This window comes from Drosophila virilis, chromosome 4 (genome assembly GCF_030788295.1).
Source record: "Drosophila virilis strain 15010-1051.87 chromosome 4, Dvir_AGI_RSII-ME, whole genome shotgun sequence".
NCBI lineage: Eukaryota > Metazoa > Arthropoda > Insecta > Diptera > Drosophilidae > Drosophila > Drosophila virilis.
Genome location: NC_091546.1, coordinates 16111862 through 16135863, shown reverse-complemented (window position 1 = coordinate 16135863; position 24002 = coordinate 16111862). Strand labels below are relative to the sequence as shown.

The 24002-nt window shown below is 43.0% G+C and overlaps 6 protein-coding genes across 13 annotated transcripts; 3 read left to right on the top strand and 3 right to left on the bottom strand.

The window, feature by feature from the left end:
• Positions 1-118: 118 nt before the first annotated feature.
• Sfmbt (Scm-related gene containing four mbt domains) lies at positions 119-7691 on the bottom strand. Of its 7 annotated transcripts, none has more exons than XM_015172499.3 (8): positions 7402-7691; positions 6748-7003; positions 5042-5915; positions 2983-4326; positions 2669-2918; positions 2066-2598; positions 1640-2007; positions 119-1341 (listed from the first exon to the last, which is right to left on the bottom strand). In XM_015172499.3, the coding sequence occupies exons 2-8, from the start codon at positions 6889-6891 to the stop codon at positions 1009-1011; spliced, it is 3846 nt and encodes a 1281-aa protein (XP_015027985.1). In that variant the 5' UTR covers positions 6892-7003; positions 7402-7691; the 3' UTR covers positions 119-1008. The 7 variants fall into 7 exon arrangements, with proteins under 7 accessions (XP_015027985.1, XP_015027981.1, XP_002051681.1 ...); XM_015172495.3 differs by having other exon boundaries at positions 6748-7389; positions 7452-7691; XM_002051645.4 differs by having other exon boundaries at positions 1640-2004; positions 6748-7691.
• A 181-nt stretch (positions 7692-7872) lies between these two features.
• Positions 7873-9809, top strand: LOC6628524 (uncharacterized). The gene has a single exon (XM_002051646.4). The coding sequence runs from the start codon at positions 7988-7990 to the stop codon at positions 9578-9580; it is 1593 nt and encodes a 530-aa protein (XP_002051682.2). The 5' UTR covers positions 7873-7987; the 3' UTR covers positions 9581-9809.
• A 284-nt stretch (positions 9810-10093) lies between these two features.
• Positions 10094-14615, top strand: Alg7 (Alg7 dolichyl-phosphate N-acetylglucosaminephosphotransferase). The gene is made up of 5 exons (XM_002051647.4): positions 10094-10454; positions 10519-10660; positions 10725-10938; positions 10992-11226; positions 14052-14615. The coding sequence occupies exons 1-5, from the start codon at positions 10309-10311 to the stop codon at positions 14545-14547; spliced, it is 1233 nt and encodes a 410-aa protein (XP_002051683.1). The 5' UTR covers positions 10094-10308; the 3' UTR covers positions 14548-14615.
• Positions 11020-13648, bottom strand: Mgat3 (beta-1,4-mannosyl-glycoprotein 4-beta-N-acetylglucosaminyltransferase). The gene has a single exon (XM_002051648.4). It carries the CDS (start codon positions 13336-13338, stop codon positions 11833-11835), a length of 1506 nt encoding a protein of 501 aa, XP_002051684.1. The 5' UTR covers positions 13339-13648; the 3' UTR covers positions 11020-11832.
• On the top strand, positions 14589-15871 carry Rsph1 (Radial spoke head protein 1). The gene is made up of 2 exons (XM_002051649.4): positions 14589-14730; positions 14787-15871. Exons 1-2 carry the CDS (start codon positions 14656-14658, stop codon positions 15750-15752), a joined length of 1041 nt encoding a protein of 346 aa, XP_002051685.1. The 5' UTR covers positions 14589-14655; the 3' UTR covers positions 15753-15871.
• Positions 15872-16305: 434 nt separating this feature from the next.
• Positions 16306-23601, bottom strand: LOC6629102 (uncharacterized). Of its 2 annotated transcripts, XM_070209356.1 has the most exons (6): positions 23465-23601; positions 19561-21600; positions 19212-19504; positions 17382-18013; positions 16903-17316; positions 16306-16845 (listed from the first exon to the last, which is right to left on the bottom strand). In XM_070209356.1, exons 2-6 carry the CDS (start codon positions 21529-21531, stop codon positions 16544-16546), a joined length of 3612 nt encoding a protein of 1203 aa, XP_070065457.1. In that variant the 5' UTR covers positions 21532-21600; positions 23465-23601; the 3' UTR covers positions 16306-16543. The 2 variants fall into 2 exon arrangements, with proteins under 2 accessions (XP_070065457.1, XP_002051686.1); XM_002051650.4 differs by having other exon boundaries at positions 16306-17316.
• Positions 23602-24002: the final 401 nt, after the last annotated feature.

The window sequence follows — 24002 nt, the reverse complement described above, 5'->3', positions numbered from 1 at the left end:
CTAAAATAAGTCGTTCACCTTTTGCAATTTTGAATTCGGTTTTATTAGACATTAGTTGATATCTTAAGCATATCTAGATACATAGTATTCTAATTTAAGTTTACCTTCTTAAGAAGTACTCATTTATGGTACATACTTAATTCATGCAATATGCTGGGATTCCACAACATAAAAAAAAAATTAAATCAGCACGACGACGAGCGCTGCAATTTGTATTGGGCCTGTTTGCTTACGGACTAAGAGCAACTAGCTCTGCTCTAAACTGGATGCATGTGCTCACGAGATGCTGCCTAATTTTCTGGATACTGTCTAGTGTACAATTGTTTTGCTATCGATTCTTGGGGCTGCAATGCGAGAACGAAACACAAGTCCTATGTACACCTTAGTAAACCTAACCGGTACAATATGATTATATACCCAAATATATATATGTATATATATATTTAAGGTTTTGTGTGTGTGTATGTATGTACATATGTATTTATATGCTGTATCTTATGCTTTCGGTTTGTTGCTACAATTATAAAAATATGCGTGAAGTTATGATAAAAATGAATTACCCCAATTCACTTTGCTATATAGAAACTCTGACTGATAACATGAGCATACATTAAAGACTACTACGGCGATACGTGTTTATATATGTTTGTGTATATATATATAGAGTAGATATAAAATAACGCGCTGTGAGACTTGAGTTAGTTATACAAACTGTATATGGATACTTAAATCCATTATAGGCAACGTATGTGTTTCGATTTCAAGTGCTAACAAAATACTTCAATTTATATATATATATATATATATATATATATTGTATATATATATCTATAATAGGATATAATATACATGCTATATATGTATCATAATATGCACGTGTAGAAGCGTGCGTTTCATCGGTGATAACATTTGTTTCAAAAAATTAAATACAACTACGCTTGGCTTTGTTAAACTATGTTTAAGTTTAGTTTCTGGCATTGAAATAATAATGTCCTTCATGATGCCGCACTATAAGAACTGTGATTTGTTAGTCTTGTGTGATCTGGACTTGCTGGGATTTATTTTGCACTTAAGTTGCGCAATGAGGTCAGAGATTTTGAGCGCAGGTCCCACTTTCATGCCCAGCAACGGCATTATATCATCCTTGGTCAGCTGCAGCAGACGCTTGCCATCGATCTTATTACGGCTGAATGTGTCGCAGTGAGCCGTGCAGTCGTTAACTCGTAGAAACTGGGAGACATCATACACATTCCAGGTGTCTGGCATCAGTTCCAGATGCGCCTCACTCGAGTCGACATCGGCCAAACGTGGAATGTACTTGCTGTTCGTCACCGCAGAGTTCTGTGTGCGTGTAAAAGAAAACAAAATTGTAAGTTCATATACTTTGACTATTTTCAGCTAGTTAGTTTTGGAGGCGTGGCTGGGCTTTGAGCTGGTTGAATGGTTGATGAAGCTATGCAAGTACCAAAATAACAGTGCGTAAACATAAGTTATATACAAATTGCATTCAAATTTTGCTGATTATTTGATGAATATTAATATATATATATTTATATATATGCTTGTAGGTGGGCTAGCGGGCGGGCGGGCGTTTGATTGTTTCTAAAAGCTATACGCACTATTATCCCCAAGTACTCACCGCAATGTAACTAGTGGCTTTGCGACCCATAATTGGTGGCGCAGGAGATTTAGTAGTAGAAGATTTCTTTACCATTGTTTTGCTGCCATTGCCGCCGCCGGCTGCTGGCGTTACCGTGCTGCTGGCAGCAGCAAGACCAACTGCTCCAGCAAACTGATCCGAGTTTGTGGTTGACTGTTCGGACATGTGGCTGGTGCTGCAATCAGCATCAGCATCATCCTCAGCAAGGCCGTCCTCATCCTCATCCTCCTCGACTTGATTATTCTCATAGAAGGCAGCATTGTGATGCTCCGGCTTCAGTTCCAGCTTAATGCTTAGCTTGGGCAAGTGCGGCGTGGTCTTTAAGGCTATCGTGCGAGGTTTAACTGCTGAATATGTGTGGCATTATAAGCCAAGCTAGCTTTACTTGATATTTTAAGGACCCACCTGTCTGCATGTTATTGTCATGTTGCAATTGTTTGTTACCGGCAGTGCCAGTTGCGCCGTTGGCTCCCTTTTTAGTCTTGCGTTTCCTTTGCACCTTGGGCTTGGGCGCCGGCTTGGGCTGTTGCTGTTGGGCAACGCGCGGTGGTCCCTCCAGTTTGTGGCCAACAAGCACACACCAACCGACCGGATATATATCCGCCGACTCGCAGTCCAACCATTGATCATACTCGTCCGTCCAGCCATCGAAGTGCACCTTGAGCAGGCGGCCAACCACACGCGCCACTGTTGCCACACATACCAGTCGCGGGTCCATGAGATCGGCACATTCCAGGCTCATGCCGGTTTCGAATCCATGATCGGGCACAATACGATGGAATAGATGCTGACCAGCCGCAACGGCGCCTGTGTCGCGCAAATAACCCTCCCAGGTGAACGTGCGTGCATCGTAGCCGTTCGGCGGCGTCACAGTTATGCCATTAGCATCACAAAAGCCAGCCGGAAAGATGCAGGGCGACTTCTCATGATAGCAGAACCTGCAGATTCACAAATATAATCGTTTTGATTTATATAATATTTTGGCTTTTAAATCGCGGGCTGGCTCACCAATCTGACCCTGAGGCATCCGGTTGATATGAATCGATGCGTATCATCATATAGCCAAACTTAAGAACAGCCATCACCGTGGCGGGGCAAATGGACGAGAGGTTAAGCGGATCGACGGCCTCTATCTTCATCCCGTCGATAAAGCCGTTGGTTTTTCCATCCAGAAAGTATTCATCAAAGGTAAAGTTCATCTTGAACAGCTCAATTGTGGCATCGTCCTCGTGTACCTCAATCATGGCCTCACGACCCGCTGCAAAACAAAATATATATCAAATTGAGGATTCAGTTGGAATGGCAATCAGCCGTGTACTTACCCAACATGCGCTCCAGATAGTCTTGCGGCGCCGCCAAATTGTGTCCAACCGTGGTTGCCCAGCCGACGGGATGTATAATAGGCGAATCCTCGTGACACCAGAACCCATCATCCGAATCAAAGTAGCGCAAAAACAGGCGTTTACCCACAATTTTGGTTACTGTGGCCAAGCGCACCTGCGAAATGCGATCCTTGTCAACGCATTCAAGATTCAGGCCGAGGCGGAAACGTGACTGTAGACTATCATTGACCTTGTTATAGAAATTTGAGGGCAATGTGCGTGCACCAGACAGACGTCCAACGAGAAAATCCTTCCAATCCTTGTACTTGTGCTCTATGGTACGTGGTGGTATCAATGGCTTGCCGCGCGTTGCACACCAGCCTACCGAATGGACTTCGGCATTGCAGAGATTCACCCAAAAGTCGTGCGTGTCCATGTCAAAGCCCTCGTAACTCATTAACGCCTTGTAACCTTTGATCTCCAGTATGGTAGCCACCCAGAACGATGTGGGCGTCTGGCCCGGCTGGATGATTTCAATGTTATCGCAATCCGTGTTCTCCACCTCCACTTTCATGCCCACGCCCAGATTATCCCACACCTCATAGCCGGGCGCGTGTGGAAAGCAGGTAACGGGCGCCGCATAAAAATTATCCTTGCCCAGACGCGGCAACCAATCATACGAGTGCGTTGGATCGTACATACGCCGTCGTATGCTAATGATTTTTTCCATTTGTGGGCATGGTGCCGGAAGACGTTCGTATTTGGGAATCTGCGGCAGCTCATCCTGCGGAAATACATCACGAAACAGACGCAGCGCCTTAGGCGTTGGCGCCGCATTCACAAATGTATTGCTGGCGGCAGCGTTGACCTCACTGCCGCTAGCTTCAGCCGGGGGCGCTGCAGCATCCCCAACTGCGCCGCCATTCAGTGCCGCAATTGTCTCATCCGTGGACATCTGCACATTGTTGGCGGCAGCATCGCCGCCCAGTGACATGGGCTCCCCAAACCCATTTAGCTGCGTTATCTTCGACTGATCTGTGATACGAAAACGATAGTTTGCATTTTTGATATGTGCCGCTTGCAGCGTTAGCTCAATGTCCGATTGGTGCTGCTGCTGTTGTTGCTGCTGTTGCTGCGCATCCGGTGACGATGCGAGGTTCTCCTCCAATGTGGCTGACGACTCTGACATTTCCAGGGCTGGCGCTGGTGAGCTGCTTGCATCCATTTTGCTATTCAGCACCATTGAGTAGAGCTCGCCACGAGCACAGGCCATGCTGCAGAAGCGTCGCGATTTCGTGTAGAATGTGTGCTTCACACCGATGGCGCCACAGCGCTCGCAGACAGCTACAGAAGCAGATACAAAAATATGGCTGGATTAGTTGAAAAGTTTAAGGGCAGTACGAACAATTCCCAATTACAATTACAACAGTGGTCGCTAGGATATTCGCATTTTTTCGATTATTTTTGAGAAATGTATGCCCTTATACACTTATTATTATTTTCACTGTATCTTAAGCCTGCGTGTCTTCTGTGTTTGAGCGTCGATCTTATAAACGGGAAGTCGCTGGTTCAAATGCAGCAACAATTTTTGATTGCCTATGACCTGTATATTCTTCAAGTTAGCACGAATTACAAAGTCCTCTCTGAACATCAAACACGACTAAACCATATAGATTTCATAGGAACTATCAATAAATAATATTTTAGCCTAACATTTATTTTGTTTTTCCAAAAACACACTGAATAGAGAATTGTATGTATCAATGTTTAACTATTTGGCTAGCACTTGGTCAATTTATTCGACAATTAGGATCAGTACTCCAGTAACCGAGCGACCACAGCAAACTAGCTTAAGTATATATATTTTGTTTAATAACTATAATAATATGGGAGATTACAGCTCGGTTCGCGGGGTTGACTACCTGCCTATAAGCCCTAACCCAAATTCACCACAAGACAAAAAAATAGAGAAAAGAATATGTTTATAAAATAACAAGTTTAGCGCGAAAAATAATAATCGTAAGAAAATTAAGTAAAGTGAAGGTAGGTGAAAACATACCCATGCCATCTTTCTGTATCGGTATTACCGAGGGATCAATGTTGCCCTTGTAGGCGATCGGTGTTTTTAGCACAAGTCCAGGTCGATTGACTGGCTCAATTTTGCGGGTTTTACGCTGTGCACGCATCGATGAGCTGGACCCGCTGGAGCCGCTGTTGCCGGCTTTACAACTGCTGGACGCAATGCTATACGGACGCATCGCCTTTGCGTTGGCGGCGCCTGCTGCATCCTCGCCAGCAATTAGTATATTGGCGAAGCCATTGCCACTGCCAGACGCTGTCATGCCGGTTAGAGATGTGCCCACTGACGCATTGACCATTTGATGCGTGGTGCCCAGCAGCTTGTGATGCAACAGGCCATCGCCTAGTGGCACGAGCAGATCATGATTGGGCATACTGGTCATGCACGAGGAGGATGACTGTGATATGTCCTTATCCGAGGAGGTCATAAAATCGGTGCCATCATACGAATTGTTATCCTCGTTCATCATGACAAAATCATCAATGTTTATGATCTCCTGCTTGGGCTCAAGATCTGACATCCCGCCACTGGCACCTCCATCATCATAGCCATCGTCCAATTGGCCGTACACCTGCTGATCATCGTCAACTGTCGCGGCGCCGACTCCCATTAGTGCAACACCAGCATTATTGCCATCATCGCCATCCATGACTTCGGCATAATTTTGAAAGACAGCCGCCGCAGCAGATTGCTGCAGCAACTGCTGCTGCAGTCCGCCCATGTGCGCAAAGCCGTACAGATTATTTGTATTTGTGGCGATGAGCGTTGCCGGCTGTACGCCCAAAGCTGCAGCGGCTGCTGCAGCCTGTCCCGTAAAATCCCCCCCAACAATGCTCATCATTGGACTCATATCCTTTGGTGGTGTAGGTGGAGTTGGAGGTGTTGTTGTTGTTGTTATTGTTGTTGTCGTTGTTGTTTGTGTTTGAGTTTGTGTTGAGTTCAGTTCAGTTGTTTTTAATGGGCAGTTGGATACAGTTGACAGTTGAATGGATACGGATACGGATACAACGTAACCAATACATAAATCATAGAAAAGAAAGTAGAAGAAATAAGTAAACGAATTCCAATTGTTAACTAAAGCAGAAACAGATCATATATATATATATATAAAGGATGATTTATTAACCGTTATTGCCCGACTTAGCCTAGGCCTTTCATACATTTCCCTTAATTTCCACCTGTTGAGGTGGATTTATATAAATATATATTTACAATTCTTTTTCCCTGAACAATTTTTGGTATTACACGATTTTTCCTGGACCCCATTGTTGTAGTCAGTTTCCCCCCTTAAGGAGGATTTGTTAAGATTAGTGAATGTTTATTTTTTTTTTATTTTTATTTATGTGAACTACAATCTGGTTGGTCTTCGAGATGTATGTATATAAAATGTTGATGCAAAATATCAAAACTCGATGGAAAACTAAGATTCACCATGTTGAAAACCAGCTTAGTCCGTGCAAAACCCGGCAATGCAAGCTGTTTTTAAATGCAATAAGCTTAAGAGAACAAATTTTTTTAAAACTATCTTTACACATATAAGGTAGATTAGATTCCAATTCTGGCCAATTCTCAGGTATATATTAGCCTACTGAATTTGGGTTTGTTCAGCCTAGAGATTGCCAAGCATAGCGGGAAAGGGAGTTGGACTCCTTAATATTCGGGCATATAGTTAAGGGTAGGCTTACCAAAGTGGGCTGGTGGGTCATGTCCTCCATGACGGATAGACCAACAGTTGAGTGACCGAGCAGAGTTGCAGCATCCTCCAATGAAATGCGCTCAGAGTTGTATTGGCTGCTCATCCACATCATGCGCAACTCGGCAGGATTCATTGTATAAATGATTGTTGTTTTTCTTTTGTTTTTATTTTAGTATATTTGTTGATTATTGTTTACACAAATTGAAGCGTCTTTTGCTGTGGCATTTGTGAAGCGGCGACTTTGGCTGCAATGGAAATTCACACAAACACACATATAAACAGACTCCTGCACTTGCTGACCATATGGACCATCATCGGCGCCTGTTTTCTGATTCTTCTTCTGTTTCTGTTTCAGTTCCGCTTCTGTTTGTTTCCTCTTTTTACGCTTTCTACGAAATCGAAGCGCAGCTGCTGCTAAAATGCTCTTCAGATTTCCAATTGCATTAACATAGTCCAAAAATCACTTGCATACAATTGTTATAAAATTCGGTTTGCTAAAACCGAAATAGTTTTTGCAGTTTTGGTCATTTTTTACGCTTTACACTCGCTCGAAAAGTCAATGAAGCGCACCGTGCGACCAGACGACGAACGAACGAACACAAAAGAAAACTCACAAATCGTCCTCACGCATCTGAAAACTTACATTTTTAGCACAATCAATACGCAATTTTTCGTGTGAATTGTTATTCTCACGCTTGTTGCTGGTTAATTTTAACGCGATTGATAATTTTGTGGCATTTACCCAGTTTTTGGCATTCTTTTACGCGCAAATTTAATGCTAGTTTGGCGATGATTGGTGATGTGCAAACGCAATTTAGCCGATACTTAGCGATGTGCTATTGTCAATCTGTGAATCGCGTGGACCAGGCAGTGCTGTAAAGTGCTTCAGTTTAGCAACCGAACTCAGTACATCGATTTATACAAATTTGGGGAGACAATGGGTTCGCAATATTAGAGCACATTATATTACTCGAACTTCTGAAATTTAAGGTGTTTTTAATTTTTTGTTTCTAAATGTATATTTACAAAAATTGCTTAATCGATTTTATTAAATCAAAGAATAAAGGTTTTGAAATCTGTTCTAGACAGAAATGTGATTGGTCTAATAACACAGCTATCGATATACTAGTTTAAAACAATATTAGCCAACACTAGTTAAAAAGAGAATGAAAACGCAAATAAATAAATAGCCAAACAATAACAAGCGAAATATATATATATGTAAATTTATGAAAATGCCCGAAAGTGCACTGCCAGAACAAATTCGCACCACCCTAGGTGGCAGCACTTTCGGACAACGAAGAGAGGATATTTTTCGACGACTGCAGCAAAGTGCGCAACAAACAAGTGAAATTTATAGTGGAAAACGCGAACTAGCCACAGAAAAGGACGATGTTGTGCAGGAGTTATGCGAGGCATTGGAAGATACTCTTGCATATGGACTGCGACAAACGTTGAATGTTTCAATCACGGCTGCTAGCATCTTTCAAAATATGCACGAGATTGTAACAGGTGGCACTGGCGGCAGCAGCAACAACAACGAAACCACATTTTGGGATTTTTGTGAGACACAGTTGACGCCACACGAAAGACAGCGATTCGAGGAACTCAAACAAATCTGGACGAAACACGGACGCGGCCGCGCTTTCATACGCGCCACACTCAACGAGAAGCGGCTGCAGAGCCACGTTCTAACCTGGCTGAGCGACGAGGCGCAGCTCCAGCGTTTCTATACGCCTTGGTCTCTTTTGCTCAACGAGGAGGCAGCCAAGAAATTGCCCGAAATACTGGACAGCCTCAAGGATGTACTCTTTGCCCTCAGTGTTGAAAATCCTGAGCTCAATGCACCGAAACGACCTGCAGTGCCAGGAGTTGGCATTGTGAAAGAGGAGCCCATTATATACGCACCGCAACCTGTTCCAGTGGCCACGCGCAAGCCTGGACGCATGGCGACGGCTGTCAAGCGACCGATTGTGTGCGCCCCATCAACTGAGGATTTGTTGGGTGCGCTCAATCCACGCCAAATGCTGGAGGTGCAGCAGATTACCTCGAAGGATGCCATTGAGCAGGAACTGATGCCTTCAATGCCAGACATGCCCGTTTGTGCAACACCCTGTGATCCTATAGAGCCCGAACTGGAATTTCTGAAAACACCGCTACCCGATGTTTATCCAACAGACCAAGATCAAGACCACGAACAGGAACACGCTAATGATGCGCAGGAACTCTTTGAGGACCGCAGTGATACCTCCTCGCAGTGGAGCAAGTCATCGTCTTCCGCGAACGGGGGCAGCAGCCAACAGACAATGCAGCTGGCGGAGCAGGTGACCCAGCTAAACGAACGTTGCGCCCTGCTGGAAACACGCGTGGCCGAGCTGAAACTACAAAATCGTCAACTGATACGTCGTCTCACCAAGCAGTTCAACGAGACCGGGATTGATCCGACATCGTCGTTTTGTTCAAACTTTTTGATTACCATTCCACAAGTGAAACTCGTTAAGACGCCGCGTTCAGGATCGCATTACGTGTACGAGATGCACATAACCATGCGCCAGCGGCTGGAGCATTGGACGCTCTTTCGTCGCTATAGCGAATTTAACAAACTACACAAATCCTTGTTGCGCACGCATCCCAATATTATTGGCTCCATTGAATTTCCGCCCAAAAAGCATTTTGGCAACATGAATCTCGTCTTTGTCGAAGAGCGCCGACAGCAGCTGCAAATCTATATGTTAAATGTTATGGAGGCATTGCCACAAGTGGAGGCGTGTAAATCCAAAGCGGAATTGCAAAAAGTATTTCCGTTTTTTCGCGAACGATAGCATAAGCAGACGTTGAGCCAAAAAAAAAAAACGTTGGACCAAACTTAAGAAGTTGAAAGTATTCGTTCTCTAATTAAGTTATGTTTTGTTATATTTATCAAAATGTTTATTTACATGTATAAACCGGGTGTTCAGTCACTATAAGCTGCAGAACAATGATATTATATTAAATAAAAATGTAGTGTACTAATGAATACAAAATAAAGGTTCGTTATCGATCGCATTTAAATTAAGCGATAACTGACTGACATATTTTGCTTTGTCAGCAAAGTGTTTGATGAAAATCGATAGTTTTGCGATGTTTGCACTGCTGATGCATTTTACAACTTGTTGTGCAGTTAGTGTTGTTACACTTTTGCGTTCCGGCCCGTACAATTTGACCTAGTGTTTTACATGTTTACAAAGTCAGTATGGTCTCATTGACATTGGATCTGTTGCCGTTTGGCAAACATCGATACTTATTTCCGTTGCCTATCGATATCATTCAAATTGAGCGATAACTACTTGCTGTCCCTCCGATCAGCTGTATTTGTTATTATCTGCTGCCGTGAAATTGCGTGTACTTTTGCGCCCACTACTTGCTTAACTTTCGGCATAATGATTTTGTGATAACCCATCACCTTTGCGTGCATTGAGACACACACGTATACGCATTAACTCGGACTGGTAGCCGGTGCAACTAATTTGCAAGCAACTATAATCTAATTAGCGCAACTACGGCCTCCAAAATGTCCACGGCGGCAATTGCAATAAACGGTGCCATATCCGTGGGAGCATATCTGATGACGGTGCGCATGATACCCCGCCTTCGTGAGATGTTCATCAAGGCAAATTTGTGTGGCAAGGATCTTTGCAAAAAGGACAAGCCACAGGTGTAAGTGAAGTCGTATACCTATTCATATATTCACATCAAGTGCTGAGTGTTTTAATATTTGAAGGCCCGAGTCGTATGGTGTCATTATTGGCTGCGTTTTCTTGATCTCAATGTTCCTCTTTATACCCATACCATTTGCGTTCGATGAGGCTGCCGCCATGGACGCAGTTACTGGCGGGAAGCCGGTAACTTTTCCGCACAATAAGGTAATTTATGATGACTCATTAATGAGAGGCAAACTAATTATGATATTGTTATCTATTGGGACAGTTCGTGGAGCTCATTGCCGCGCTGTTATCAATATGTTGCATGATTTTTCTTGGCTTTGCCGACGATGTGCTCGATCTGCGCTGGCGGCACAAGCTCCTGCTGCCCACCATAGCGACGCTGCCTCTGCTGATGGTTTACTATGTCAACTATAATTCCACTACGGTCATGATGCCCAACTTTGCGCGCAGCCTCTTTGGCACCTCTGTCAATATTGGTACGAATGTGAATACGCCTTTATTTTCAATCTAACAACGAATTTGATTACAGGCATGCTCTACTACATTTTCATGGGCAGTCTGGCGGTTTTCTGCACCAATGCCATCAACATACTCGCTGGCATCAATGGCCTGGAGGTGGGCCAGTCCCTGATCATTGCCGCTTCAGTATTGCTGTTTAACCTCATCGAACTGAGTCTAGGTCATCAGGTGGAATCACACCAGTTCTCACTGTATTTTATGATACCATTTTTTGCTACCTCTTTGGCTCTGTGGAAATTTAATAGGTAAGTGCAGTTTCATAAACCTAAAAACCTACTTTCCTACTTCATCAAAGAACGCTTATCTAGTTAGTTACAAATTCTGATCAATTGATTAATTACAACTTGCGGCAATATCGACAAGATAAATTGTTGGTATTTTACGTCCTATCCCTTAAAATCACAGTTTCCTAGAAGAACGAGTTAGGCCTTGGATCAAATTTGTTTATTTAATAAATACTGAAATTAGCTTGCCTGGTAACATTTATCAATATATATACTTATAAAACAAACGAATCTGTTCATGTCGAGAACTCGCATACTTAATTTACGTACTTTAACTAAATTCACAACATCAAATTCCATGAAATTTGAGAATCATTTTAAATTCCTTTCTAGTTTAGTTTCTTATCACAGATGGCGGGTCTGTCGGCGCTCTCTGCCTGCTGAGATACTAAATTTTGAATTGATTTAATGAGAAATCAGAGTGTGTTATACGATTAGATTAAAGATGACGATATGTTTAGCTTAAAGTAAAAACATGTAAGTTCGTTTGATGATTGGGAAAGCAGGCACATATACATATAAATATATACGATTATAACTAGCCGAATAGGACAATAGATGTTAGTCTTAGTCTTCATCCTCCTGCACATCATCCAGCGCATTCGTATCATACAAATTGACAAGCAATTGTCCAAATTGACTGCTGTAAAGCAACGCCGCCTCCGGCGCATAATATTTCTCGCTCTGTTGCCGCAGTCGCAGCAACTGCGTGCGTCCATCCAGTAGCATGCCGGCACCCATCAGTTGCTGAATGTAGGCTGCATCAATTCGTGAACTACGCGTCTCGTTGGGCATTCGTATTGTTGGGTCGCTGTGGCTGCCAGCTGCTCGGGCTGTCAGCATGTGAACAATCTGTTCAGACGGCATGCAGAGCTCACAGCTCCAGCCGCCATAGTGATTGAGATCGCCCAGCGTGTAGCTCGCTTGATGCTCCAGTCGTTGCGGATCCATTTGGACGCTGTGCATATGCACCAGGGAGCTGATGACACCATCCAGGCGTGTACGCTGCGGATGTTGCCAATAGAACCCGTACACATTATGCTTCAGCCTGAAGCGCAACGGCAGCACATCGCTCGCAAAGTATTTGAGAAATTTCAAAGCAGCCGGCGCATAAACAGTTTCCCCATGGCCAAACAATAGCAAATCCTTGGGCTGGATTTGCACACCGCACAGCGTCCACAGCTGGTGATGAAAATAGCTGTAGGCAGTTGCGTCGCTGCAATTGCCATGGCTCTGACCCTCGCATTGATACAGCAGGTAACTGGCAATGGGCAGAGCGTCCAACTGGCGGACGAGCGTGCGCCCTGTCAGTCTGTTTTTGCTGTCTCTCACATGGTAGTAGATGAGAAAACAGTCCACAACCTTGATGAGTGTGCGCAGCTGCAGCTCCAGCAGCTCCATATTGATGTGCTCCCAGGCGCCCAGGTTTAGCATATAGTAGAGACGCTTCAATGTTGTGCTGCTCGCCTCGTGCAGCTTCAGCGGCGCCTCATTGCCGCCCCGTCTGCTGGCGCGACTGTGCGTCATCAGGGCACGCCATATAATTTCCGGTTGCCCACAGTCACGACCATGCCAGCCGCTGGCACACGGACACTGCGACTGCGACATTAAATAGTCCACGTTGTTTCGTCCTGCCTGCCTAGATTCGTTTAGTGTGCCCTCGGCATAGCACCACAGCGTTGACGCTAGCCCCAGGTCCATATATGCCGGCATGGGATAGTCTGCAGAGCGATTCAATTGATCGGTTTTCAATTGAAAGAAATCCTGCTGATACCGATTAATGTTCTCGCTCTGGGGACAATGCGGCGTCCCGTTTTGGTTCTGCGCTTTTTTTGCGATTCTTGCCTGCCGCACAAAATGCACACGGCCCTGCTCCAGTTCGAATCTGTTGTTGTTGTTGTTGCTGCTGTCTGACTGCAGCTGCAGCTGGCTATGATTAGCCTGCAGCAGCCAAATGCAACCAATGAAACACAGCTGAACCAGCACCACAGACCACAGGACGAGCTTTTTGGTACTCGCCAGACGGCCGCCGCCGGTTGCAAGTGTCTGGCTCAGACCTGTAATCTTGGCCATTGTGAGTTGTTGCGACTACACACTGTACATGGTTATTTTTTGTTCTTATTTGAGTTATGCGTTTTTCGAGTTTTCTTGCCTTTTCCAACTAACACACCCACTTTTCACATATTGCTGCCCACCCGCACAGCTGATGTTAGCGGTGTTTCTCTTTTTATGCCTGCGCTCTCAGCTGTTCAAAGTTGGGCACGAAAGAAACGGCATGAAAATAAACATATTTTCGTTATATTATTGCCTTCTCTTTATGTACATATGCCAATTTAATATTTATAACGATTATTTATTTGCTACTCCGTTGTGTATTTTCTCTTAGTCGGTTGTTCAGTGTTAAATTGTGACGTCACGTCCCTTCTCGTTATTTACACTGTCGCTGCTCAACCTCTTTTCTTTAACCATGTGCTCTGTCTGTCACGGCTGCCAACTGTTAACAAATGTACCGAAATATGTACATGTACCACTTGTACCAAGTGGTTCCATTTTTATAATAAACTTATTTATTTTTATTCGAGATTAGCCTTAAAGTTTATTAGTATTATTTTTACTATTAATGTAAATTCAATTCGACTTATGCATAATTTTATACACGGAAAACAAACAAATTAAAGCTAGTATATTTAATTTTGAATTTTCCGTTACATATTCAAAATTTCAAGTAGCGACCAATGTTACCCCACATGATAAATGTCGAATTATTATTTTATTTTTGCTTGCAGATATCCATCTCAGGTGTTTGTGGGCGATACGTATTGTTATTTTGCCGGCATGTCCTTTGCCGTTGTTGGCATCTTGGGTCATTTTAGCAAGACGCTATTGCTCTTCTTTCTGCCACAGATACTCAACTTTCTGTACTCGACACCGCAGTTGTTTCACTTTGTGCCCTGTCCGCGGCATCGACTGCCCAAATATGATGCCAAAGCGGATCTGCTGCACATCAGCACCACGGAGTTTCGCATGAAGGAACTGAACAGTCTGGGCCGTTTAATGGTCACAGTGCTGCGCGTATTGCGTCTGATTAGCTGGCAGGAGCAGGCCGACGGACGCGTCATTACCAACAATTTTACGCTCATCAATTTTGTGCTGGTCGTCTTTGGGCCGGTACACGAGCGTGTTGCCACCCAAATGCTGATGGGCTTCCAGGTGCTGTGCACACTGTTGGCTCTATTCATCCGATATCCGCTGGCCAATTTCTTTTACGCCATTGAGACATAGTAAGCGTTTGCTTTGCATGTGTTTAAATGTAGTTTATATGTGAATACAATACAGTTCCCAAAAATTTATTTCATACGAGACGCAAAGTATATAAAATAAAATTATATTATGAGCGTTTCGGAGGGGTCCGATGAATCGGAGCTTTCATTTCCGGAAGATGAGGACGAGGGACCAAATATTGGCGTAGGTGCACACTGTTTGTCCCGGTTACATACTCCATTCGCTATTTCCGCCCACAGAAATACATTGGTGGACGCAATGCAGCAGGATATCGCCATGGACGCGGCTGGGCCATTCTGCCAAATGGTGATCAGTACGATGGCAATTATCGTAAGGGCCGTCGTCATGGCATCGGGCTTTATGTATTTAAGAATGGTGCTCGATATTACGGACAATATCGCTGTGGTGTTCGCTGTGGTCGCGGCATATTCATTTATCCCGATGGCTCTGTCTACGAAGGAAACTGGCGCAAGAATCTGAAGCACGGCAAGGGCCGTTACAATTATGCCAATGGGGATACGTACTCGGGTGATTGGTACAAGGGCCTTCGTCATGGTGTTGGCATCTATAGTTTCAAAACCGACAAGGATAACTGCTGCATGACAGTGCGCCTAAAGTCCACTTGGAACACCAATGTACGCATGGGTCCCTTCGAGATGTACATTGGCAATGATGACAAATGCACCATCTTGCATGGTATTTGGGACAATCTCTTTCCGACAGGACCTGCCGTCTTTAGCTTTGACAATCGCTATATGCTGCTTGGTTACTTTTTGCCGGCCGATTATAGTTTCAAAATTGTTCGATCTTCCGGTGAGCTTGCCGAGGACGAATTCAACCAAGATGCTGAAGAAGAAGAGGCCGAAATTGAGGAGCCAATGCCCACATTGTGGTTTGCCCAGGAGATCGCTGTCTATGATTATTCAATACTGCCTCAAGAGCCGGTACCACTGCCCATTTCCGATTCGGAGCTATCTGTATGCTCGCTGACCACAGAGCCGAGCGTCCAAAGCCAAGAAAAGATCAGCTTCTATGGCGAGGGCGAGGAAGCCGAAGGCGAGGGCGAGGAGGGTGAAATGGAATGCTTCCCTTGCGAGTGCGACTATGATCTCAGTGATGTTGAATCTGAAACCGAAATATGCAAAATCGATGCCAACCCATGTGCCATTGAAGTGCTCAAACAGCCCGAGTGCCCCAATCCGTAGTGTTAAAGAGCTGTTGGCGATCTTTAATTTAATTTAATTTGTTCTGTGTAAAATGCCAGCGTCTTGAAAATATTATAAAGCTACTGAGCTACTAAATTATTATATAGATTGGCATCCAACCACAAGTATTTTTTTTTTTGACCCTAACCAGAGATGAAAGCCATGTACAACTATCTATATCGGCGCCCATATTCCAAGCGCTGCAAACAGAGTATGTATTATTTGACAATCCTTCGTTAATTCAAGTTCAACAAATATCGCCACTCCTGGCGAGCACACTTATCAGAGATTTAGATTAATAGACACAAATTTATTTGTGTGTATATATATATATATATTTTTTGCTTTATTTGCCTTTTCAGAATTTGAATAAAATTTGTTTTTATCATTTCTTTAAAATACGCCTGACTCTATGTAGATTTAATGCGCTCTCTATAAATAAATCGCTTCATATGTTATTGATGAAATCACAAATGGGGGCTTTTCAAGTATTATTGACATTATTGATGATACCTTCTCCACACGAGCACATTCTAAGTTTTAAATTTTACTATTATTTAAATCGTATGACTTGTTTTTTTCATTTATGTTTAATCCATCCAATGTTTAGTTTTTGAATTCATTAAGTTTCACTAATTAACTCTATACGTAATTATTGTTTGATGCATTTTCATTTTACACATTTTAAACATTAACATTTGTTTAATGTGTTTTTAGCGTCAATTTTTGTTGGGTTTTTGTATTTGTGTGCTTTTTTACTTTAATAACATATTTAAAAATTAATAAAATCTCTACGTGTTGCAAGCAGGCTGCGCACTGGCCGGCTGATAGGATTGACTGCAGTTGTCAGGGAAGCTGTTGGAGTTGCATGCGGCTAACGCGGGCGCCGGCGGCGTATTGGAATCTTCTAGTTCTGTATTGATCTGATCTTGAGATAACCGGTCTTCGTCTTCGTCACTGTCGTCCACAACGATGTTTAGCTTCTCCTTGGGCATCTGCAACGTCGTCAATGTCGACTCGTCGACTGGATTGAGATGCACCATCTGATGTGGTGATCCGTCTTCGGTGAGCAGCTCGTGCAGCGTGCTACCATCTTGCTGTTTGGATACCTTATAAATAGCAGGACACGATTTGGAATTTTTAACATCACTTGCATCCTTCAGTTTAGTCATCTCCACATGACTAACATGCTCCTCCAAAAGCTGCGCATTCTGGTTGTTATCCTCGATGCTGCAGCCAAGTAAAGCTGCCATGGCAGCTGCCTGACTGCTGCTTGCGCCTTCTGGATTAACATACAGTTCTGATTTGCTAAAGAGCAACATTTGCGGATCTATTTTAAAGTCGTACAACTCCAACTTCTGATGATCCAGATTCTCGTCAATATAGTTTATATGTATTGGCGTAGTCTGCAGGTTCAGCTGAGAGCGATGAAATAGATCGTCCTCTGGCGGCGTATAATAAAGAGATGCCTTGCTAGCCGAATTGTCAGCGACCATCAGACGTGATTTAATTTTCTGTATGTGCAGCTCCTTCTCCATTTGGCTCTTTAAGTAACAGTCTATGTCTGTAAAGGAAACGCAGCGAAATATTTATTTCATTTTATTATACAAAATTGATACCGATACTTACCCTCAACAATATCCTCCTCGCAGCGACTGCGACAGTTCTCGAAATAGAAGCTTGGCAGATTTTCCAGCACTTTGTTCAATGACTGCTGCTGATACTTGTAGCCTTCGCGTAGTCGCAACACCTGGTGGGCACTGAATTTGCGGATTTTATTGCGCTGGAAGACATAGTTCTCGCGCACCCAGCTCAATTGGCCGGTGGAATAGTCGCGCACCTTCTTCACCTGATCGCAGTATTGATCTTTTAGTGCGGTTAGATGATTGGAGCCCATGTCGCGGAACTCCTTAATGTGCTTGGCCTGCGTAGTGTAGCTGCTCTGTATCCACTCGACTTGCTGTGCGCAATTCTCCCGGATACGATGCACCTGCTGTGCATAATTCTCACGCAAACGCTCCAGCTGCTGGCTCTTGTAGCTCTCAATGCTGTCCAGCATTGCGTAAATTTGCCGCGATCTCGGTGACTTCTTATTGCGATTCGCACAACAGGACAAACGATCGCAGACACCGAATCTAGCCAGGCAGCTGCGCAATCCTTGCACCAGGAGTGTGAGCAACAAAAATGCCGTTGCAAGCAGTGTGCCAGCCAGAAGGCTCTCGATTTTGACACGATAAAATACAATGGGATCAATGTAGAGTCTGTGAAGAGATATGGGAATAATTTAGTTATTTTAAATATGGCGCGATTAAAAAAAAACTATGGGACACGTTCACTAAGATTAAAATTCAAAACAAATATTGTTTCAGATTAAAATAAATACACAAATCTGCCGTCTGCGGTTGATGACCCAGTCTGTCAGGCAACTGCAGAACGAGAATTCGGATTCGAATCCCAGTTTTGGTTAAGGATGTAGTGTTTTCCAAGACGATGCTATTGGAAAAGATAGGTAAATAGTTTATAACTATATCCCAAACTCGTTTAAAACAATATTAATATTATGTACAATTAATTATATTCATCGCTGTGGCTGCATCTAAGTGACCCAGCCCTGAACATCGCAGATCCGGGGTTTTTGTATTGGTCGTACTCATTGCAAGTGTTATTTAAAAGTTTGATTCATAGTTAAAAACTATAACCTTAGAAAAAATATTTATTTATTAACGTGTTGGCCATAAATACTAAAATGTCAATAGGCACTTTTGTTTATGTATCGCATTGCTTTACTTCTGGTGAGTTTTCCTTTTAAATGTAATGTTAACGTAATTGATAAACAAAATTCAAAGTGTGCAAACGGTCATCTTCGGCTTATTAAATAAAATACATGGAATGCTATACCAGATAAATAGCATAATTTGCATCTCCTAAGTACTTAAGTTTATTTAACAAACAGTAATGTCAACATATATGATAACGGGTCGGAATACGTCTTGAGATTCCCCATTCAGTAGGCAGTAAGGCCTCTGCTGGTTTATATACACATCACACGGTAGATACGCAACTCTATGGTAAACATGGCTCTATCACAGTTGCCACAATACTCCCACAAACGGGGCAAACTCAAAAAGGGGCTAGCCCCGGCCCTAGTCCATCTGGTCGTACCAGAAATGTCTATTTACCAGTATTGTTCAGCGTTAAGCAAGGAATAAGGCACTTCTTGGAGAGCTTCTTACCAGATGAGGGTTCTGTTGCTAAGCCTAATGGCTTAGTACAAGTACCTTAAGGTTTGGTTAGACCTCTGTTTTGTCACTGTCAATAGATCCCAGTATAGCTGGGCCTACAAATGGTGCTATTAAAATATGCTTTAAAAAATCAAACTAAGGAACTGCAAATTAAATTTGAAGAAGCTTGACTGTTGGGTGCGCAGGCCCAATATGAATATGGTTGTTATGATCTTACCTTATGCCAGCCGATGCATTGCCCATCACATTGAAGGCATAGCAGGTGTAGAGGCCGCTGTCCCCGCGAGATATATTATGCACCAGCAGCGAGCCGTTCTCGATGAGCACCACACGCTGACCCACAATGCTCTTCTGCCTGCTGATGTTTATGTGCAACGTCTGGGCGTTGCTGTCGTCCGTCAGGGCGAAAAGTTCAAATTTACTGGGCTGATGTTCTTTATCGCTGTTGATGATGATGGGTCGCTTGTCAGGATCGGCGTGATGACGCAAAATCTTGTGACGTGGCGTCACCTGCAAACAGTAGACCCATTGTTGAACCAGGTTGAAATAGGAATCCAGTGACTTACCCAAATAATATCCGGTGTTGGGCTACCGAAGACCATGCACTCAAGCTTGGCGGTGGCGTGTAGTCTGTACATCTTGGGCTCTGAGGATTGCACCACAACGGGCACGCTACAGTTGAGATTGCTAAGCACGCGCAACATGTCCCCGGGATAGCCATATTGACAGCTGAGTGCATCAATCTGGTTGTCAATATGCTCATACGAATCAAGTGTACGATTGGCAGCTATGGCTGCCCGTCGCAACGAGGTCGTCGCATTTGTTAGCCAACCGGTGAGCCAGTACATGCTGCAATCACAAATATACTCATTGCCCAAGATGTTTAAATATTGCAGCTTGTTCAGCTCTTTGAGGCTCTCCGGCAGCGAGCCCAGGCGATTGCCGCGCACACTAAGACGCTGCAAACGCGTCAGGCTGCCGATCTGTGAGGGCAGCTTGGACAGACTGTTGTCGGCCAGCAGCAGCTCACGCAGATTTCGCACATTGGCAAACAACGTAGCGGGCAGCTGGGTGAGCTGCGTATTCTGCTGCATGGACAGATAGCGCAGACGTTGAAGTATTTGCCCGTCCACGTAGTCCTCGTTGCGGGATATCCAATTGGGCAGCTGCTGCAGAGGGGTTTTATCGATTCGCAGCAACACCAATTTACGTTGCGTCTGAAAGAGTCCATCGGGCAACTGCTTGAACTGATTCCGACTAAGATCTAATTGCTGCAGTTCTCCAAGTGGCTGGAATATTATGGAGGACAGCAGCTTTAGTTTGTTGCCAGATATATTGAGTGTTACGAGATGTTCCAGCGACTCGAAGGCCTTGCGATCAATGCTGCCCAGCTCATTCTGTGATAGATCCAGATGCCGCAGCTCGCGAAGATTATACAGGCTATGCTTGCCTATGGACTGCAGTTGGTTGCTTTGCAGCTGCAGCTGACGCAGCTGATTATTGAGTGCAAAGAAGTTGTCAGGAAACGAGAGCAGGCGATTATTGCTGAGATCCAACAGGCGCAGTTCACGCGCCGTCTGGAAAAGCTGGAAGGGCAAAACGGTCAACCGATTGCCGGCCAGATGCAGCAACTCCAGCTGCAGTGCACCCTCAAATATGTTGCGGGGCAGCTCGGCCAGCTCATTATCGGTAAGATTCAGCAGTCGGAGCTCGCTTAGCTGATGCACAAAGTGTACGGGCAGTGCCCGCAGCTCGTTGCGATCCAAGTGCAGCTCCAACAGATGATTCATATGCTGTAGCTCGGCCAGGCTGCAGTTGGCTAAGCGATTGCCACTCAGCTTAAGTACTTTAAGGCGGCGCATGGCCTGTGGCTGCGCCCAGTGGATGCAGCTCAGCCGATTCTCGCTCAAGTCCAAAGTTTCAACAGTATCAAAACGTTGCCCATATTGCTCAAAGAGTCGCTGTAATGTGTCGTCCTGCAGTGAACTAAGCATCCATTTAAATTGCCGTATGCTCTCGTACGGTTGCAGTTGCAGTGATTCGTCAGGATTGCCTGGCACATGCATCAGTGTCACCTGCTCATAGTTTATATGGCGATTAAACAGCAGCTGGGCATTGATCTCTGTTACGCTTGTATTCTGACAGCGTAGCTTTACAATGCTGTTGGCAGGATCACCCTGCTCGGAGCTTTCCTGTTCTAGTTGTTCCTCCTGTCTGGTGTACATTGGCTGCGCGCTGTTATCTAGCAGCCAGGCATCATCGAGACTATCACCATCGTCTACATCTGAGTCGACAGCATGACCCACAAAGGGCAAATGGAACTTGTAACCCAGCAGGGAGAATTCGTGCTCTTGCCACGTTCGAGTCGTTACTGCTCCCGTTCCCTTGACTCCTATGGCTCTACCCTGCGTCTGCAACGTGACGTTCCTTGGGCTGTACGCGGTGACACAGCCGAGTTGATTTTCCGCATTGGCGGCGACCGCAATGTTAACAAACAATGCAGCCAATATCAGGGAGATCTTGGATATTGTTTCCATTTTTCCGTGTGTAATCTCAAAAACTTATATGGCATTATATGTGTCTCATTGTGCGATTGCATATTACACCTGTGGACGAAAATATACAGTTTTTCATTAATAAATGGCTTTTGTTAACTGTTGATTTCTATTCAGAGAGTGTGTATAAAATCACAAGTACCTTTAACAGTCCATAGTGTTAAAAACTCTTCGGATGGTTCAAATATATCATCAATAACATTCTTGGCTTTGAGCCTTAATCTTATAGATATACCGGAAACCAGGTAAGAATGGTTATCTTTGAAGTGAGGAAGATTAAATACCCTTGCAGACGAGCAACAATGCACTACGTGTTATCTTAGCCAGACAACGTTATTGTTTACACAAAAATTATAAATTCAACATATTAGACCCGGTATATTCAAAATTCTTATCTTTAAGAACAACACTTAAAATATAAGAATTACGAAACCCCCTGTAAAATTTGGTACATTTCAAATATTTTATTAATTATAATAATTAAATTACGATTTTCTGGTCACCAAAAATACTCGCTGTTGCTTGTACTCCATTCTAGTTAATGTGTTATACAACACAAACTATAATAAATAAAATAGTAAACAATCTTCGCGACATCCTAATATCGTAATTGATATATCGTAAGAAACAATATTTTTCCCGTTTCGCTTTCTCAATAAGGCAGGTTTCAAACTCTGCGACAAGTAGGCAAAAATGCTTAGTTATGGCCGTTGTTATACACTTTTTACTCATTTTTAATGGCTACAGGGTATTAAAAGAAAAAGTAGCTAAAGTGACAAAAATAAAAATAAAATGCGCAAGGTACACGAAAAGACACAAATGAAAGATAATAATTAAATTAGCACAAACAAAACATGAACATACAATATAAATTCATATGCACGTACCTATGTACATTTTTGTATGCACATTAAAATAATAAACTGTTCTTTTCTTTTATTAAGTTGAAGTTTAAGGCCATCGAAATCGTTTATAGCAAATGGGTATAAATCTCTGAAAAGATGGCTTATCAGCTTGCAGAAATACGGTACGTATAAAACGAAGAGCGTCGGCGACTTACACATTCATTTGTACATACATTTAAAGAGGCATTCATCAAAACATGTGTACACATACACACGTACTTATTAAATCGTTATATTAATTTTTAAGCTACTTGACTTGCGTACATTGAGAAAGTTACATAATCAAGAATCGAGAATATACATACTTGCACACGCATATGTGCATTTGTAAGTGTAACTGTATGTAAAATGGTCTCAAATCGAAAAACAACCGTTTTATAAATATTTCATACACATACATTTTAACTGGTATATACGAACACAAACAAATACACATTACATACTTATAAACAGATGTCTCTTTCTGTCTGCTTGTGTATATATATACATACATATGTATGTAAATGACGTCCGAAAAGCCGCTAATGAGCGGAGAGTACAAATAAGAAATGTGTGTTTGTGTTGACACGCACACCAAGGTGAAACGAGACACGTTAGCGACGCCAAACGAAATAGAAAAACCATTCACAAAATTAAGCTAGACTCTTAATTTGTAACTGAATGCGTCTTACATTTCTGTCAAGTGTTAAGGGTCAGTTGTATATGTAATGATGTGAATTCGTGAGTTTCTTATATGTTCTAGTATTATATCGACCCAGCAGCATTTTCATAACAGCCCGAAACTAAGCAGCTGGAGTTTAAGATGGGGCCTTAGTATATACATACATACATATACACACATATATATGTACTTCGTTTTGTTTTTCACCCTTTGTGGCAAAATCAACCGTTTTTGCAGTAACTCAAACGTAATAAATATTAATGTGCACATAGAATACATTTACAATTTGCACAGACGCGGCACTGTTCTTACAAAAGCCGAGAATATAAAATTTATTACACAAACTCACCGCTGCTTATAGCATTTTAAAAAAAAGTTAAATCTCCAATATTTCCGACGCAGCAATTGGTACTTGTGCAAAGAGGATTTAACTATGCAATGCTAATGTTAACTTAACAGATTAATGTTAACAGTTTACTCAAAATCGCTTTATACTGATTCTCATCCCTATCGATCCATCGATAACATTTTTTGTACGTATTGCATTGAATCACTAACCATTCAGCATATGTTGAACGTGAGTACTATCAAACGGTGTTTTACTTATTGTTTTTTCGCTTAAATTTTATACCTGTTTTTTATCAGCTTTTTTACAAAAGTTATTATTACAAGTTGTGTACAATTATCGATATCGATAAGTGTATTAGTATCAGCGCAGTGTATTTAAAATTACTTACAGTTACATTTGCTGCCAACCAACAGCTGATTATTGCAGCGATTGCAACTAATTTCAAATTCATTACAATTAATATACATGTGTGTGCGTACTGAAGTTTTGTACGATCAAGAGAAATATTTAACTTATGTCTTATTAATACTAATACGTG

Coding starts and splice junctions, on each gene's coding strand:
- LOC6628524 (XM_002051646.4), top strand. CDS start 7,988: ATGAAAATGCCCGAAAGTGCACTGCCAGAACAAATTCGCACCACCCTA.
- LOC6629102 (XM_002051650.4), bottom strand. CDS start 21,531: ATGGAAACAATATCCAAGATCTCCCTGATATTGGCTGCATTGTTTGTT. Junction 19,505..19,560: donor CAACACCGGATATTATTTGG/GTAAGTCACTGG, acceptor TACTGTTTGCAG/GTGACGCCACGTCACAAGAT. Junction 18,014..19,211: donor AATGCATCGGCTGGCATAAG/GTAAGATCATAA, acceptor ATCTCTTCACAG/ACTCTACATTGATCCCATTG.
- Sfmbt (XM_015172499.3), bottom strand. CDS start 6,891: ATGAATCCTGCCGAGTTGCGCATGATGTGGATGAGCAGCCAATACAAC. Junction 5,916..6,747: donor TGACCCACCAGCCCACTTTG/GTAAGCCTACCC, acceptor ACACCACCAAAG/GATATGAGTCCAATGATGAG. Junction 2,008..2,065: donor TGACAATAACATGCAGACAG/GTGGGTCCTTAA, acceptor ACACATATTCAG/CAGTTAAACCTCGCACGATA.
- Mgat3 (XM_002051648.4), bottom strand. CDS start 13,338: ATGGCCAAGATTACAGGTCTGAGCCAGACACTTGCAACCGGCGGCGGC.
- Rsph1 (XM_002051649.4), top strand. CDS start 14,656: ATGAGCGTTTCGGAGGGGTCCGATGAATCGGAGCTTTCATTTCCGGAA. Junction 14,731..14,786: donor ACGAGGGACCAAATATTGGC/GTAGGTGCACAC, acceptor TTCCGCCCACAG/AAATACATTGGTGGACGCAA.
- Alg7 (XM_002051647.4), top strand. CDS start 10,309: ATGTCCACGGCGGCAATTGCAATAAACGGTGCCATATCCGTGGGAGCA. Junction 10,455..10,518: donor AAAAAGGACAAGCCACAGGT/GTAAGTGAAGTC, acceptor TAATATTTGAAG/GCCCGAGTCGTATGGTGTCA. Junction 10,661..10,724: donor TAACTTTTCCGCACAATAAG/GTAATTTATGAT, acceptor CTATTGGGACAG/TTCGTGGAGCTCATTGCCGC.